Source organism: Hevea brasiliensis, chromosome 7 (genome assembly GCF_030052815.1).
Source record: "Hevea brasiliensis isolate MT/VB/25A 57/8 chromosome 7, ASM3005281v1, whole genome shotgun sequence".
Classification (NCBI taxonomy): domain Eukaryota; kingdom Viridiplantae; phylum Streptophyta; class Magnoliopsida; order Malpighiales; family Euphorbiaceae; genus Hevea; species Hevea brasiliensis.
The window spans coordinates 1,641,729-1,659,720 of NC_079499.1; the positions used below are offsets into that span (position 1 = coordinate 1,641,729).

Below are 17,992 nucleotides of genomic sequence, written 5' to 3' on the forward strand. Positions count from 1 at the left end.
TTATTATAAATCATAATAACTATTAAATCTAAATTTAAGTATCAAAATGAAATCTTATGACCAAATTAGCTCATGAACTTCCAACCAAGATAACCTTCAATTTGCTATGTTTTAGATTATATATATATATTAAACAAGATTTTAAAGAGGCTTAATGTTGACTCATTAAGTGTGTAATTGTTTACTTAGGTCATGCTTGATAATATTAATTGTATTAATACTTATTAGATATTTTAATATTTATTAATTATTTTAATAATAATTAATTATTAATTATTAAATATTAATTATTAATAATTAACTATTTACATAATAATTTAAAAGGAAGTATTTAGTAAAAATTGATGTTGATTTAATGATTAAATATAAAAATAATAATATTATATTACCGACTCCAATTAAAATATTATCTCAATTTTTAAAAAATAAAAAAAGTAATTTTTTATAAATTATTACTCAATTTTTAAATACTATAATAAATATTAAGTCACTAAATAATAAAAATAAAATAAATAATATTTTTAATTATAATAAAAATATTAATTAAAAAAATAATAATATTAACTATTTTAATAACCATCAACCATCAAAAATTTTATATTAACAATTTATATATTAATTTAAAATATTTATATTACCTTATTAACTCTACTTAAAACATCTTCCAAACAAATTTACCTTTTGCTTTCTAAGCGCGAAAGGAGCGTACCGTGGCGGGCAATTTCCCAATCCGTCAGTTTCCCGCCAATCTACAATCCCTAAAATGTCGAATTTCTCACAAAACAAAAATTTTCAAATTGCTAATTACTTCCCATTCCAATCATCAAATGGCCGAGGAAGAGAACACAGAAGGGGCGATCCGGCCCCAATTTCCAACTGGAAGGGTCAAGAGAATCGTGAAACTGGACAAAGACATCAACAAAATCAACTCAGACGCTTTATTACTGGTTTCCCGATCCACCGAGCTATTTCTAAAATTCCTCGCAGAGAAGTCGGCAGAAGTTGCAATCGAAAAGAAGCGAAAGATCGTGAAACTTGATCACATCCGAGTTGCCGTTAAGAGGCATCAGCCAACCGGTGATTTTCTTCTTGACTCGCTTCCCGTGCCAACTCAGTTATCCGGTAAACCACCAGCTGAGAAGACTCGTCCTGCTCCTGTGACCGATAAACCTCTCCCTCCTGGCACTCGCCGGATTGACTATTTCTTCGCTAAGTCGGCAAATGAAGCTCCGGTTCAGATAAATGAAAGCTAGATGCTTTTATTTCTATCTTCACATTATTTTGCTTAGTTGAAAGTTGAAACAGAATATATTTTTAGCTTTATAATATAAAGAATCTTTTTTTTTTATCTTGTTTTGTTTGAATTAATTTGGTGATTGGATTCATAGATTATTGCTCAATGAAGTGAAATAATGATTGAAATCTTTTCGTTTAATAAGGTTATTTGAACTTATTTCTGATGCGAGTCTTCATTAAAGCATTTATGCATTAAGTTAACAAGTTCATATTGCTTGTATTTTTTCTTTTTCCTTTTTTTTTTTAATTTAAATTGAATGGTTGAAGTTGGGCGCAGCAATGGTTCTATTCGTATCTGGATCCCAGACTGTAATTAGACAGCTTTCCTATCTTCTCGAATCAAATTGGAATCGGCCCGAACCAGAGCCATGGTCTGGTTAGGGGTCCCTCGTTTCAGGAACCAGAACCGGTGGCCGCCTCTATTGACGGGGATGATATTACCTGTATTATCTGAAATTTGTAACTATAAGCAATTGTTTATGATTAAGCAGTGTACCAAAATTCTTGACATTCAATATTTGGGGACAACAATGTGACCAATCAATTAGGAAAATCTGAGCGTCTTGATTAAAAACATGCTTGCATAGTTGCATAGACCTGTAGATGTTAATTTATTGGTGTACTGCGCCTTCCGTCTGCAACGAAATAAAACAATAATTGTAAAACTCCTAACACTTGTTTTATTTTCCCCTGCTGACAATTCTCTGGGTTGTAGACGAGTCTATTTGCTGCGGGGGAAGCCATAGATAAACATCTTCAAACTGATTTAGTGGAGCGAAATATTATTCTGCAGATTCTGTCATATTGTTCCACAGTAGGCTTTCTTTAATCTCTTATGCTTTTTGATCTAGCAATGCACGTGAAGATAACAATCTGATATGAAATTTAAGGAGATACTGGGCCAGAAAATGTTGAGACCACTGAAGCTGTTTCATCTCGAAGATGAGAAGCAAAGCCAGGTCGAGCAAACATCTTTTGTCCCTGTATTTTCCTTGCTTCCTTTATCAAGGATATACCTTGAGTTGCAGAATTGATGCTATTGTTTCCCATCTGTTGGATGCTCAGGAAAGCCTTCTATTTAAAGGGGTTGCATTGCTAAGGCCTCCGTTTAAGCTTCTGTTTGAAAGACGTCGACTACTGGTGCCTGGCCTTGACCCAAATGTATTATCTTGGTCAACTACTACCTGGATCTGCACCTTCTTCTTTTCCTGTGAAGCAAAGGTCACCTTGTCAATAAGAGGTAAGAATCATCATTGTACGTGGACTTTTTCAGTAAGCTAACTTGTTAGTTGTCATTGAAACTAACAAAGAAGAAAATAAGAAAATGAGAAAGAAAATTGTTTATGCATGCTTATGGTGAAAATCAAATTCTTTGCCATTATAGTTCCAAATAAAATACCCTTTGTCTTTGCTTCTCCTCCTCTCTTTCCTGCCTTGAAATGTTATATTCTTCCAACATTGCCAACAGAGGTACCTAGATAACAATTCATGTAGTTGTTTATTAGTTTGCACGACATGTAGTTCCATGATAAAATGATGCTTCTTTTCTGCAGTTTGCTTACATAATGCAGGTTTGGAATCATGCAAGAAAATAAAAGACAAAAAATTAATTAACTTACATCATCAAACAAGAATACTTTCTTTCTTTCTTCTTCCCAAATCTTGGTCTTTGCTATAAGCAAGGCCACCAAAACTGCATCATCAATTATTACAATATATGTAATCACTTGACATTGGTGGTTGCATTTGAATTTGAAATTCAAGAGGATAAAAAACTGTAGCAAGTCAAAGGCTTTTCACTATTCAGTTACTTTGCAATGACATTTCACTTCTGCCATATAACTGCCTGATTTGTGGGGATGTTACTAATTCATCTGGTTAACAATCTACTTCATGTAGAACAAAGGAAAGAATCAAGAAAAAGAGAAATTAAGGACTAATCCTTGAAAAAGAGAACTAATTTTCAATCATTTTATTTAATCTCAATAATAATCATAATCCAAAATTACTGAATAATAGAAAATTAACTTTATTTCTAGAGCGTATAGTCTTAATCAAATTAAGAATAAAAATTCTAATTCAACTATAATTAGGAATACTAAATAAGATAAATTAAAAAATAAAAGACATAATAATAATAAAATTTCCAAACAATAAAAACTCTTCAAATTTCCTAATTCTATAACAATTAAAATTTCTAAATAAAATTGTAAACTTTCTATTCTGCATTACTGCTTAGTTTGTATTGTATAGCACTGTGTTAACATTTGGAGTGGTTGGCACATTTTATGGCCCTTCCAAAATTAATTGTTTGAGGTGCCTCCCCTCAGAGACAGAAACGCTTATTTTTTCTGACTTGATTAGGTAAATGCAACTGTCTCTTTTAGGAACTTCACCCCCTTACCTCTGATTTTGTTCACTATTACTCGGGCACGTTCTGCACGTCTCAGGTTGTTATGAGCGCCTCTGCTAACTGAAAATCGATTTTCATCCTGAAAATATTCATGAATATCATGATCTGGATATAATAGAGGATAGAGACCAACAAATCTTGCAGACCAATGGATAAGAAATTAACCATGCTATATTCATCTAACCAGCGTTCCTCATCACGTGCTAAAAACCACCTTTCGACATTTTCCATTATTTCCTTCCTGCTAGAAGCTTCTTCTTTTGCTTTTGATATCTGTTCGTCCATGCTCATGAGGAGATTAGCATGGTCAATCTCCCCTTTTTAATGTGTCAGTATGCAGATGACTGTAGTTAATCACAAATGGCAATGGATAATTGTAACAAAGGATACAGTCAAGCATACCTGAGTTTATACGTGTAATTATATTATCAATCTCTGATCGTGAAGTGATCTCCATGTGTGATTTATTGCATATGTCCTCTAGCTCATTCTGCTTCTTGAAGAAAAGCTCTTTCATCTTGCTTGCCTTTAACTGATCCAGTCTTCTGCTTCAGCCTTGAAACATTTTAAATAGCTGTTATGTATTAGTTGTTTCCGTTAATTTGGTGTGATAATCTTATACACTAACCTGCTGGATTATATTCAGGGTAAGGCTTTCAGGATCTGACACTTCAGCTGATAAGACAGATAACAAACCAGTGACATGAGAAAACAGTTGGTGATCTTCATAGGGTGTGTCCATAAGATTCCATAAATTGTTCAATGCGTCTCCTAGATGATGAAGCTGCCAAGTTTGCAACAATTATGGTATGCCATTCTTTATCATACAGGTAATATGTTCCTTAAACTAGGTGGAAATAAAATGATTGTAGTATGAAAAACCTTATCACTTAAACCATCAATTCTTTTTCATCACAATTTTGATTAATTCTTATTTGTCACATTTCTATTTATATATCACCCTTGCCACTTCTATACACTTATCATCAGACATGCTGTGTATTTATCACTGTAGCTCAGGTGCTCGATCCTGCCAATAAGGTTTGGAAAATAGAAGGTTAGCACAGTGACATTAGTAATTTTCATCTTTCAAGTCTCTTCTGTTATTCTTCCTTGAGTGATTCCACAGTGCTGTTGATTTTGTCCAAAATACCGTCACTTATATTTTCAGATATGCCACACAACTCATTCAAACTTGGATGAACTTTTGTTACAATCATGGAAGATTCCATCCCTAATGTTTTGGACAACCTCTGGATTGTATCAATATATTTCTCCACTTGCTGGAGCCTGTCATTCTTCAAAGTCAGCAAAAGAGAGATTAAAAGTTGAACATATGAGTTCCTTAAAGTAGTTCCTTAATCACTTATTTTACCTTCTCATTGTGAAGCCTTTGTAGCTCAATCTGGTATTCCTCTAGTTTCTTCAACGAAAGATCATTCTCATTTACTATGACATTTGTTATTGAGTCATCATACACTGACTGACCTGCAATTTCTGCAGAAATTTTTTGAATTTGCCCTTGCACAGCTTGAAGTTGGTTCACTCTTTCTTCATTTCTCAACCGCATGTCCCGCAAAGCTGGGGTGATTGCATCTAGCTGCTCCTTTAGTGTCCCTGAAATTTTTTCTGGCAGTGCAGGCAATATTTAATAACATCGTAAATTTAGTTGGACTGGAAGTGATTTCAAAGTAGGTGCCTATATATAGATACTTTTTAAACTCTGTTCACTACTATTGTATTTTACTTTTATTGATATAGCGATAGATTGCTTACTGCTGAGTTATTACTGACTACAAATTATGTGCTACCGCTTAGTGTTATATGCTATATTTGCACTTGACCTTGTAATTCCTAATGCTTAAATTAGTAACTGGAAACAGATGGTTGGATAAGGTACCCGTCCAGGGAGAGATCTTTCACCAAGTGACAGAAGGAGATGGGTAAATTCAGCTTCAGATTCTGCCAACTCTTGATGCAGGCGAGCTCTGGATATATTTGCACTGTCAACTTTTCTTCTATAAACTTCGAGACAATCCTGTTCTAAATCCAGGAGAACCTTCTCTCTTTCAATCTGATCCTCACCAACTTCATCCCAGATCATCTGTTTCAAATGAGGGGGAAAGAAAACAGATTGAGAACAAATAAAGCATTTTATTCACTCATTAATTAATATAACTATTTACTGAATAATCTTGCCTTCCATTCTTGGAGTAGATATCCACATGATGTTTCTAGTAATGCAGACCTTTGCATTCCTATAGGTGTTTGCAACGAACCCATCTGACAAGCCCTTCAGTGTGGCTGTAACTCTTTGAGGTTCTTGGATCTCTAAAATCTATGATCTCTATGTGAGATAGTTCCGCCACTGGTAGCTGAAAGCTTTGGGTTTTAGTTCCTTGCGGATCAACTAAGTATTGAGACAGAGAAAGAGTGAAGAATGATGGTCGGGAACTTTGGTGAGCAGTTGCTCAAAAGAAAAGGCTACTGAGTTTGGTAACCCTGAAGCTTTGGGTTCAAGGATCAGCTATTCCTATTAATACTTACGCATCCCCAGGTTCTACCTTTCACTCTCCTCTAACTTAAATTAGAGACATCCAAGAAAAAATTTATCTTATTTTATGCATGAAGTTAGAGTATCTCATTCAGAGATGTATAGCTTTTTTGGAAGCATATTAACGTCTTTTGTGCATTTGAGTGAACTTGATTTCTAAGTATTCTGTGAAGGTTGCCATGGCTAATCATGCTGCAGATAAAAGTTAATAACAATTTAGCCTGGTAAACTGGGCCCAATTACATCATAAAATTTTGTTTTATTGGGTATCCTACGAATTATATAGAAATCAGTTATCAAAAAGAGATAATTTAATGGTTTGGTTCCTGATTGATCATCATTAATCTAGATTTTCGTCGTACATATTATTTGCATCATAGCTTGAGAGAACTAATAGATTTCCTTCCTTCCAATGATGATTAGGATTTACTATTTCATATGTGTATATGTTTGATGTCTCCAAAATTAATTGTATGCTTTATTCGAAACATCAATTTATCAAAATAAATTACATAGATCATAGATGTAGTTGTGATATCAAATTCAATATTTCAGTTTAACTGAGTTAACTCGAAAAGTCATCTAAGAAAAATAACTAGAAAAGATAATTTTTTTTTTAATTTAATTTTTGTTATTATATCTTTAGACAAGTCTTCCACCAAGGATTTTTTTTTTCAACAGCTAAAACTCATTAATATCATGAAAATGTTTTTTAATGGCTATTTTAAATAATTTTTTTTTATTTTGTAATTAAAATGTTTTTTTATAGGAGATTAGGTGAATAATGTCTTATAAATTCAAATAATTTTAAAAATTCAAAGGTAGAAAAAAAAACATAAATTATATTTTACCAATTATAAAAAAGGTATGTTCTGTCCCTTTTTTTAAAAAAATTTTTGTGCAATACTTTATTAAAACATCTTAATCATTTGATTCAGGAATGGTAATGAATCACTTTCAACAGAACCCTTCACCTTGTTTACCTTTTCCAACACCATTTTAGGCTTCTATTGAAAATAAAGGCAACTAGCATTTTTTTTTTTCATCAGTGGTAAGCAGTCTTTTTCTAGTCACATGCCTGTAATGATAAGATTCACTCTAGGTGGGAAGATAAAAGATAGAACACAAGATAAGATACCTAGAGTGTCAAGGACCAAATCATTCATGGCACAGCCCATCAAACAAGGAACCGTAGCTGAGTTGAAAATTAAACCAAAAGAGAAAATTATATTGTTGCTCTTTTCTCAGTTTCTGTAGCAGACATGGCTTGTAAATTAAGGATAGCCCTATGGTCTGTCACGGTTCGGTTTTGATCCAAGGGCTAGAAGACCAAAATTATATTGAACGTCCCTTTGATTTTGATTTTGATTTTGATTTTGATTTTAATTCAATTTAATATTTATTTATTTTTTAATTTTATTTTTTAAAAGAAATTTTGATTTTAACATGAAACCGGACTGATCAATTGTGGTCCAATTCAAATACAATTTTATTCAATATAAACTTAATCAATTTTAATTCGATTTTATTTTTAAATTGAACTAATCTAATTTCAATGTCCAATTGCACTGTTCTGCAACATTGTTCTGTACAAGGCTAAATGTTGCCAGAATTTGGGCCTCATGATCTAAAACACAGACGGCCTGTAGCCTGTGGAGAGTCTAAAACTTGCTTGGTGCGGCCTTGTAAGTGAGCTGACGTGTTTAAAATGAATGCTGACGGCTATAGTTAGAACAGAACTAAATCCCACATCGTTCAGTTAACCCATTCGCTTGACTTTATTTTGATGAACGGACTACCCTTGAGTGTCCCCTCGGGGACATCCGATAAAATTGGAACGATACAGAGAAGATTAGCATGGCCCCTGCGCAAGGATGACACGCACAAATCGAGAAATGGTCCAAATTTTTTTTTTCCCCATTTGCAGTGAACCTTCCCTTCAATGGCTTCTTCTCCTCTCAGAAGTTACTTTTCTACCCATCTATCGAGCGCTGCTTCTAAACTGGTCCATTTGCATAAAAAGGTCAGTTCATATTTTCATTTTCTTAGGGAAATTTATTGTATTCTTGATATTTGGTCTCATGCTAAGGATGTGTTAATTTTCTTCCATTATTGTTGGTGTGTTTGCCTAAACTCGTAAGAGGAGAGATCGTGGATTCTTGTGGGCTATGAATTCCTTAAAACCATAGCATGCAGCGCCAAATTTTTTCTTTCCCCCTTTTTATTTCAAATGGACGTTTTTGTCAACTAAGCAGTGGCAATAGTAATTGCCATAAAAATATAGTGAATAATTGAGAGCTCCAGCTCCTCCAAAAGCAATGTATAGTAGCACTGTTTATGTGAGTTTCCCCTTTTTATTTCAAAGGGACGTTTTTATCAACTAAGCAGTAGCAATAGTAACTTCCATAAAAGTATAGTGGAGAACTGGAAGGCAAGCTCCAGCTCCTCCAAAAGCAAAGTATAGTAGCACTGTATATGTGAGATTCTAACTGGGATGTGGAAACTCTGTGGAGGAATGAGAACATCTAACCATCCTTTTCTGGGTTTCCTATAGAAGAACTATTGATATAAAGTGTAAATAGTCCTGGTGGATGGGTGTTCCAACTAATTTTATAGTCCGTCAGTATCTTTCGCACTTGTAGTTTTAAGCCAATCATTGTGTTGTATTCATAAGCTTTAGCCCAGTGATTAGCTAGAATACAGTGTGCTACGATGTCCTTTCTTCCTCAACAAATTTGTTTTGAGTGGCTCGAAGCCTTAAATATCTGATGTGCTACATAGGTTCAGTAATTGGTTTTAGTCCCCACTCATTTAATGGGATGAAAAGCGTTGGTAAGGCCAAATGGGATGTTGTGGTCTTTCATTATTTTTCTTTCACAGATTCTTAATCACCAACCTTTCATGATAACTTAGCCACATGGAATATCTGATGCATTGAATGGATGGAATGTTCTATATTGATTTCCGAGTGTTTGTGTCACTTTAGTTAGTAGCCCTTGCATTAACCATTGGTGGACTGTCTTTGAGTAAAATTGCCCAGAAGCATTTGTAGACAAAACAATGAAATTTGGAGGTCATGGAATAGTTAGTCTGAGGTTGTATGTAATTTTTTCTATTATGTTTGAGCAGCATTCCAGAATAAGGCCTCAAAATTCCATTTATTTGTATGATTTTAGGGGTTCCGGGACCATGTTGCTTCAATCCAAAAGCAAATTTAAATGCCATTTTAGGTACTCTTAGACTTGATTCCACTTAGGAAACAAAAATCATGGCATTTGTTTATATACAATTGGTTCCGACCGAGACTCGAATTTGAGACCGCATGGTCCTAGGGACAAATCTATTACCACTAAGCTAAAGCTCATTGGTTAGGAAGCATATATTCTGAATATTCCTAGATTTTCCTCTTTTTGAGCCTAACATCAAGGCTATATGTTCTCTTCTTGAGCCTAAACTTCAGGCTACATCATCACCGAAATTCTTAAATAAACCAGTCAATGCAAAGAAGGTTTTTAAGCTTAGCAAATGTTTTACAGATTCTAACTTCATATGTAATCCTGAGACAGGTGGTTTTTATCGCTTAATATTTGTTGGTCAGGAAACAAATGCACTTCTAAAACATGGATAATAGTACCTAACTGACCTTCAATGTAGCTAAATTAAATGTTCGTGACAATGAGAAACACAACTACAAAAGCCTCTGTGGACAACATTTGGTTCTGATTGAGGCAAACAAAACTGATGGGACTTAGGTTTGAACCTGCCTTGTGTTATAGAATGATTCTGAGCTGAAACAGTGGCTTTGTTTGCAGGGTAAAATGCTGAATGATTTAGCTTACTTGAGTCTCTGCAATATGAGGTCTCCAGATCACGATTTGTTAGCATTCCCTGTCATGAATTCTGAAGTATAGGTAGAGGTAGAGCCCTTTTGAGAGTTCAAGAACGGTTAGTGTGTGGACATATGATTGACTATTGTTGGAGTGGAGATTTAAGTTGATCAGGCCCTTCTTCCAGTAAAAACCCCTAGTTTGAGTTCTTGACTGATGGTTCAAATCCGCCATTCACCAGCAAGTTGTCCACATTTTTGCATGTTAAAATCTGTTGTTTAATTTCTAGTTTGAAGGTGATATAACGAGCGTCCAGGCCTTTTTTTTTTTTTCTTGGGTTCCATTTTGGAGCAAGGATGGACTGGTGGTGGTTGAGGAGATCAACATCTGGATTCTGGAGTATTTCTTTTTGTACTCATTTCTTTTGTTATATAGCAGAGTTGTTTGAAATCGATAGGTTCGTTTTGGAACAGCTTACCTGCAGTTGACATACCCAGGAAGAGGAAGAAGAGCAGCTTTGAATCAACCATGAGAGATGTTGATTTGTGAAGATTCCTCACAGTTATTTGACTGCGACTCGATAATGCAGAAACGTTGAAAAAAAAATTATTAAGAGTGATTGTTAAGATATGATGAATAAACTTCCTCGTGTTCTCTAATTACTTAGGCTAGTAAATTTTTTAGGCTTTGAAAGGAGATGGGATAATTTCCAGTTAACAAGATTGCTGATGATTGATAATGGATTTTCATCCTACTACAAGAATATACATGCAAAACTCTTTTAGCAGGCCGTTTTTATACTCATTTTCTTTCATTTTCCAGTTAGTCTTGATTTTCGTCTGTGTAAGTGGGAATGCACCGACGCCAAAAATAATACAATAATTACTCCTCAGCATCATAATTCCATGAGTCTAGATCAACCTCATACTTCTTTTTTAAACAGAATGAGGTGGTTGAAGGGGCACAGTACGCCCATCATTGTTTGCCATGAATAAAAACAAATGAGATTTTGGATTCACTTAGAGAGAGAGAGAGAGATAGAGAGAGAAGGTGGGAAGAATAGGATAAAGAAACATGATTAGAGGGATTTTACAACTTCAAGGCTAAAATAAATCAGTGGCCTTAAACTAGTCCAGCATGAAACTCTTTGTTTGGTTAACTTGCTAAAGTTGTTTTTTTTTTTTCTTAAAAGCAAAAAAAGCAAGCACAAAAAAAGCAACTTCAGCAAACAAACCAAATTGAACATTAGATAGTTTCTGTTAAGAGAGAAGGGCGTAAGAAGGCATGTCTTCTATCCGTAGGACATCATCCATTAGAAGTTCTCTTTCCACTTGAGCCCTTGTGGATTTCAATACATCCTGCATATGTATCATTTCATTAGTCTATATTGATTTACTTTAATACAAAAGGTCAGATAAGCCAGTCCTATCTAATAATTTTAATTTCAAGCAGTTATCTAAACGGCAGAGAGAAGAATTAAGTAGATTGGATTCTTACATTAAACTCCATGTATGTTGCATTCCTTTCCAGCCATTGCTTGTCCATGACCACAAAAGCCACGCAATAGAGCAAGTCAAAAGCCCATTCATTTTCTGAAAGCACATTTGTTAAACCATGCAAGGCAGCCATAATAATCAGTGCATATAAATGTTAAACCAGAACAACAAACTATAGAAACTCGCATATTACAAACTCATATATATCACCAGCATTAGCAAAAATGGTACTGGATTCCCCACCCATTTCCTAACGCTGGAGTTGCGTGAGATACTTCAGAACATGATTTTGTATAACTTAGAAAAATGCTTATTGGATATGACTGCTACTTCTACCTGACAGCATTTGTAAGAAAACTGATCTGACAAATGTCCTAGGTTTTGCTGCAAAAAAAAAAAAAGTTGGCTAAATTAGCAATCTCCTCAGAGGAATACAAATAAATTTGGGCCAAACAAAGACCAGGCTTGGGTCTTCTAGGTGTACTGTGGTAATGGGGTCAGACTAGCTTGACAATTAGGCAGAGCCTAAATTATGAGAATAATCATCTTATGCAAATTCAAAGTATAGGGAAACAGAAGTGTTCAGGCTCCACTCACAGGCATCAAGGTCAAGCATTTGCATGATCATGAAAGTGATATTTACACCAGCAACAGCAAATGGATACTCCCAAGCAGATCGCTTTCCTCCCTGCTTTTTTAGTAAACGTTGAAATGATGTCTGCCAAAATAAAAGCAAAGATAATAGTTTACAAATCATCAGCCAACACAACTAAGAGTTAAAGCCTTTGTTTATTTATTAGGTTCAGAAATATTCTCTTTACAACCTGGGTAAGACTTACCGAAAATGTTTTGGCAAAGAATAACAGGTTCTCCAAAGAAATGAATCCAGCTCCTCTGTTTATAAGGGGGAAAGGAAAGTCCAACTGCATAAGTGAAAAAATACAGATTTATGATAATTGAAAGGAGAAGACAAGCAGTAGAAACAACCTGAAATCAGTAGATGGATCTCTTCCTTGCCATCCCATTTCTTTCCATTGATCAGATATCAAACCGTGAAGCTTCCTATCAGGATATGTGGCAGACCACAGTGCTCTTAAAGCTTCCTGCCTCGTGAAAATCAGTTGCATAAGAAGTATAAATAGAACCCGGGAAGGGTGTGAGATAACAAGTTTCACTACTTCTTAGTTTTAACAATTGCATCTGTGTCATGAGAGATTTGATCATATGTAAGAAAACATTGATGTTATGGACCATAGCGGTCAAGTCTGTACCCTGGATTGGAATTAAGTAATCGGAGATGTAATAAAACAGCAAAAAATGGATGCAAAAGTACCACACCTGGTGGTCTGGCCTGGAAGCATCGAAATAAATCTTCATCCTGTGCTTCAACCTTTTCAATCTTTCTTCCTGAAAGATTTTGAATAATCTTTTAGAGAGGAGAGGAAGTAGAAACATCTTAAAATTGGAAAAATAATAAACTTGAATGAAATGGCAATTTGAATCTTTTACAAACTGGCTTACAGTTACAGTCAATGGTAAAGGCAGCCCATTTATATCCCAAATAAAATCAAATAAAAAAATAATAAATATTAGATAGGATGGCAATAAATATACACTGCCTTCGGCTAGAATAAGTCTCAACTCTAAACGTGAGATTTGTACTTATGGAGAGGGGAAGAGAAAGAAATAGAACAATGAAGGGACAAAATTCAAAGCAAAAGAAAAAGGGAATAGAATAAATCCACGGAAAGAAAATGAGTAATTTCCATTTTATATATTTGTTCAGTTGAGTAAAGACCACATACAATTGACCATACTTTAACAAAATTCACAGTGAAAGCACCACCATTGATATGAGCTAAGGTTGTTAACAGAGCCAGCCAAGCCACACGTAAGCAACTGAATCTTGGTTCATCAAGAAACAAGCTCATTTACATATCAAACATACCTAGCTCTAGCTGAGTTTCTAAGTTTCACTGCCAAACCGGCCTGTTCTGAGCAACACTGAGCTCAGCTCCATTTGGCCCATGCAAGCACCAAGGCGTGTGTTTTGCAATAGGTCATATAGTTCTAAAGACTTCTGAGAAGTGGTTGCGTTTTGGAAGATAAATTCGAGAAGATCACATGATAGCAGAAAGCAATTAATAATTATTTCTTGCTCTTTCCCTGTCCTCTGGCTGAAATGTGTTTTTCTATGATTAGTATACTTGCCTGTAGAGTGTCAATTTAATGTAGATCCGTTCGTAAGTTCCCTTTCGCTTGAAGCATACACAAGTGAGGCCCTTACCAATCCAAGTAGGCGTCCCACTAGTTGCATCATCTGCATATACAATTACAACCATTAATGTTAACCAGTTGCTAGCAAGACATTTTCTAGAAATTGCTTTAACAAAAAAGGTCCAGCACAAAAAGAAAGAAAAGAAAAGGAGGTCAAAACAAGAACCTAAAAACAAGCAGAGCAAAGGCAATAATATTTTAGCCACCTGGTTTATAGCTACACCAAAGCATTTCATGTCAGCAAATGAGAATGCTAGCAAAACGCTCTCAATCCTTAAAAGGTGAACAAATTCAGGTGGTCTTGAGTCCACATAAGATCACTCTAATTGACAATTTTGATTTGTTGCAAGCAACAAGTAGTAAATGAACATCTTTAGTGGTTGTGGCGGTGCAGAACTGGTGGGCTGGGGACTGGGGAGCTCCTTTCTCTCCCTGTCTCCGAAAAATTTAGTGGGGTCCTTGGAAGCCATCCGACAAAGCGGCTGGAGATAAAGGTCACGTGCCTCACGAGGGAGGTTTCTTCTTGTGTGCACGCGTACACAGATAAACATCATTTTATACGTATGAGAGCATGTATTGTAATTGTACCAGACATACTCGAGCGTCCGGTATTTTGCGTGTGGCGCAGTGATTTCTTTTCAAGACAATCTCTAAACAGATGATGTGGTGTCGTCGTTTGCCCGACAAACATAAAGTAAGGAGAGTGAAGACACGCGCTGAGCTGGAAACCTGGGACCACAATCCGACCGCATGGCATCCATGTGAGAACTTGATCCAATGTGGTCGGGAGTGTACGACACAAATTTTCAAGTTGCGTGAGCCTAGAAGGTGCCCAAAAATAGCCAGTCAGCTCACTCCACTTCACTGTTGCTTTCTTCTACCACAATTATCGAAAAAAAAGAAAGACGGCGAAAGAAAACTTTTCACCATTTATATTTTAATTTTAGCTTTAAAGACCTCAGCAGAAAATGTTGGTTTTATATACTTATTGAAGCGTAATAGTGACATTTATCTATTCATAGATAAATAAATTTTATGGAGAAAATATAAATATATAAATTTATTTATTATAAAAATTTATTATATATTAAATACACAATAAATCAGTCTAATTAATAATTTTATTAACGAATATAAAAATAATGCATACATGTGTGTGTGTTCGTTGCTATGTTATAAGCTAATGTTTTAATAGACTAAAAAATAAGAATATTTGATGTTAGATTGAGAATGGCGTTGATAGGTAAACTACGGTGGTTTCGCCTAACACCTATAGAGCCCAGAAGTGCAGTTGGACCACTAGTCAATCAACACTCAACACGAACCAGATATAATATCAAGTAAGACCTGCGGGACCCGCCAGACAATGCATATGGACGGACGGACGGACGAACACTCTATCACAATGATGGATTTGAACCGTCGTCACTTGAACTTTGCTTCCCTGCAGTTCCCCCTCATTAGCGCCGATGTCAAAGCCTCTTATTAATTAACTCCCATATTTTCTTTTACAATGAATAAAGAGAAAAAAATCCGTAAAAAGAGCTTACAATTACTTCAGAATTCACACCCTCCACACTCCATCAATCGAAATATTCAACAAATAAAACATTTTTCTCATACCATCGATCATACAGATTCGGTGCAACTGTGCCCACCAGTACTTGGAAGATACACAGGCCATGTTCTCAGAAAACATGGATCCATATCTAGAATACCAACTAAAGTGTATTGTTTTCGTGCGGAATCAAAAAACTAATTTTCCTTTCTTTTCTTTCTGGAAAAATAATTAGAGTATAAAACAATAAGAATTAAAAGAAAAAATGATGAATGGAAATCTCAGGAGAGATATAGAGAGAAAACGAATCGTTTAATGCTCTAATATACATCGAAAAAAAAGTACATTAGAAACTAGAGATGAGTAAGATCGTTTTCAGTTCTAAAGGAATCAAAAAATAAATCACATTTGCAGAGAGACATAGAGAGAGAGAGAGAGAGAGAGAGAGAGAGAGAGAGAGGACCTGAAGAAGAAGCAGAGCCGTGAGAGCATCGGGTGATGGAAGATGGAGGAGAAAGAGTACGGATCGCAACGCAATTCCTGTGAGTTCTGACGACTCTCATCTCAGTAATGCTTGAAAGTTGCAGATGCTAAGAAGAAAGGAGGGAAGTGAAGAGAGAGAGGGAGAGAGAGAGAGAGAGAGAGAGAGAGAGAGAGGGAGGGAGTGGTTTGCTGGTCCCGGCTTTTTTGAGCGAGTGGAAGCGATGAAGAGAGATGAATGACGAGAATGCCCCGGCTCCTTTCCACGTTTAGCTAATATAGGCCACTTACGGATCGACCAAACACAGGCCAGCTGTGTTATTTTTAAATAATATTTATATAATTAGTAATGACCAATATTTTAGAAATATTTCTTCCTTACCGTATTTAATCAACTATGGTCAGAGAAGGGAAGAACAAAATTTAATTTTCTTTTTTGATTGAAAAAAAAAAGAAAAATTAAAATTTTAGATTTTTGTAAGAAGGAAAATGAAAAAGAAAAAAAATTATGAGATTTGTGTGAAGAACATGAAACACTATTTTGAGTTATTTTATTTTTTATTTAAATTAAAAAAAAGTGAAAAGTAGTATTAGTTTGTATGTTTTCCTACAATGTCCTTTAGTTTTATTTATTTTAATTTATAATTTTGTAAATGATTTTATTTTAATTCAAATTAAAAGTATACATAATTAAAATATTTATTCAAATGTAAATAACAAAAGGTAAATTTGATGTGAGAATAAATTATTATTTAATTAGTATAATTATATTATAAATAATTATATTAAATAAAAAAATTATTCAACCAAAAAATATATTTGATTCTGCTTTAATAGATTGGCGAAAAAAATAAAGGACAAATTTTAGAGGAAAAATGAAGCCATGCACCCTCTATTAAGATCTATATATATGAAATAATAAATATAAAAATTTTGATATGAATACTTAATTTAAAAGTTATTAAATTTATTTTTATATGAAATTAAATTTTTAGTAAATATTTAAACATAAAATATGAATAAATAATATAATCAAAATAAATGTAATTATAAATAATAAAAAATTTAATTAAAATAATATATTTTATCAATTTGAGAATAATTATTAAAATTGATATAAAAAATAAAAAAAGAATTAATATTAATAATATAAGTAAATATTTAAATTATTTTTATCAATTAAATAATACAATTAAATTAATTATTAAAATTGAAATTAATATGAAAGTTTAAGATTAAATTAATAAAATTTAAAAATTAATTTAATAAAAAAATTATGAAAGTTTTGACTGTTTTTAATTATTTATCTAAATTTTAAAATAAAAATAAAATTTAATGAGTTTATAAACTTTAATAATTTAATTAAATCGAGTAAATTCAAAAAAAATATAATTTAAAAAATGAAAAAATAAAAGATAGTAAGGAGAGGGCGAAAATTAAACACTACAAGATAATAAATAATAGAGATTAGGAACCATTTGTTTGTACTTTTGCCAAAGGAAGCGGACATGTGTGGGTTCTTGGTGACAGGAAGTCTTCAGATTCCACACAAGGCAGGCCGTCTTCAGAAAACTCCGATCCGACTAATTAATTAACTTCAAAAAATCAACGGACGGATGACGCTATCGCCACTTTCAGTAAAGAGAATGTAAACCACACCCCAATCAATACCTTCTCTTATTCTTATCATCAAATAAATTATTTATAAAAAAATAATTTAATTAAATTTTTATAAAATCATATTTAATTTTCATTTTTTAAAATATAAATATTTTAAATTAAAAAAAAATAAATTCTTTTTAATATTAAAAAAATGTTAATATAGAGCTTAAAATATTGTATTTTTTCTAAGATATTAAATGATTTTTAATTGCTAATTTATTAATTACTTACAATTTTTCACTAATTTTATAAGATATTTTTAGATGAATATTTTATTAGATATAAATAAAATCTCCCATTTATTTTCTATTAACCATGAAAATGCCATCCGTTGTTGAAACGTGGCAGAACACAATAGCGCGTGGTCGTATGCATGACAAACAAGAAATTAATGTATGGAATTCCTCGACAAAAACCATAGAAAAAGCC

At 33.7% G+C, this 17,992-nt stretch overlaps 2 protein-coding genes, 1 long non-coding RNA gene, 1 other non-coding gene and 1 pseudogene across 4 annotated transcripts; 3 read left to right on the forward strand and 2 right to left on the reverse strand.

The window, feature by feature from the left end:
- Positions 1–664: 664 nt before the first annotated feature.
- LOC110638183 (DNA polymerase II subunit B3-1) lies at positions 665–1,348 on the forward strand. Its single transcript, XM_021788646.2, has one exon. The coding sequence runs from the start codon at positions 828–830 to the stop codon at positions 1,251–1,253; it is 426 nt and encodes a 141-aa protein (XP_021644338.2). The 5' UTR covers positions 665–827; the 3' UTR covers positions 1,254–1,348.
- Positions 1,349–1,829: 481 nt separating this feature from the next.
- On the reverse strand, positions 1,830–5,992 carry LOC110634930 (65-kDa microtubule-associated protein 8-like; annotated as a pseudogene).
- A 1,736-nt stretch (positions 5,993–7,728) lies between these two features.
- On the forward strand, positions 7,729–10,874 carry LOC131181462 (uncharacterized). The gene is made up of 2 exons (XR_009149966.1): positions 7,729–8,286; positions 10,564–10,874. It is a non-coding gene; the product is annotated as an uncharacterized LOC131181462 (long non-coding RNA).
- Positions 8,071–8,173, forward strand: LOC131181738 (U6 spliceosomal RNA). The gene has a single exon (XR_009150217.1). It is a non-coding gene; the product is annotated as a U6 spliceosomal RNA (small nuclear RNA).
- Positions 10,875–11,155: 281 nt separating the features above from the next.
- Positions 11,156–13,769, reverse strand: LOC131181461 (uncharacterized). The gene is made up of 8 exons (XM_058149597.1): positions 13,535–13,769; positions 12,925–12,993; positions 12,574–12,689; positions 12,426–12,480; positions 12,184–12,304; positions 11,923–11,970; positions 11,588–11,682; positions 11,156–11,448 (listed from the first exon to the last, which is right to left on the reverse strand). The coding sequence occupies exons 2-8, from the start codon at positions 12,961–12,963 to the stop codon at positions 11,350–11,352; spliced, it is 573 nt and encodes a 190-aa protein (XP_058005580.1). The 5' UTR covers positions 12,964–12,993; positions 13,535–13,769; the 3' UTR covers positions 11,156–11,349.
- Between the last annotated feature and the right edge of the window lie 4,223 nt (positions 13,770–17,992).

What these genes read in the sequence shown, in the direction of transcription:
- LOC131181461 (XM_058149597.1), bottom strand. Translation starts at nt 12,963, where the DNA reads ATGAAGATTTATTTCGATGCTTCCAGGCCAGACCACCAG. An exon ending in TCTTTGCCAAAACATTTTCG is followed by an intron (nt 12,305 to 12,425) that starts GTAAGTCTTACC and finishes TTATTTTGGCAG; the next exon opens with ACATCATTTCAACGTTTACT. An exon ending in TTTCTTACAAATGCTGTCAG is followed by an intron (nt 11,683 to 11,922) that starts GTAGAAGTAGCA and finishes ATGTGCTTTCAG; the next exon opens with AAAATGAATGGGCTTTTGAC.
- LOC110638183 (XM_021788646.2), top strand. Translation starts at nt 828, where the DNA reads ATGGCCGAGGAAGAGAACACAGAAGGGGCGATCCGGCCCCAATTTCCA.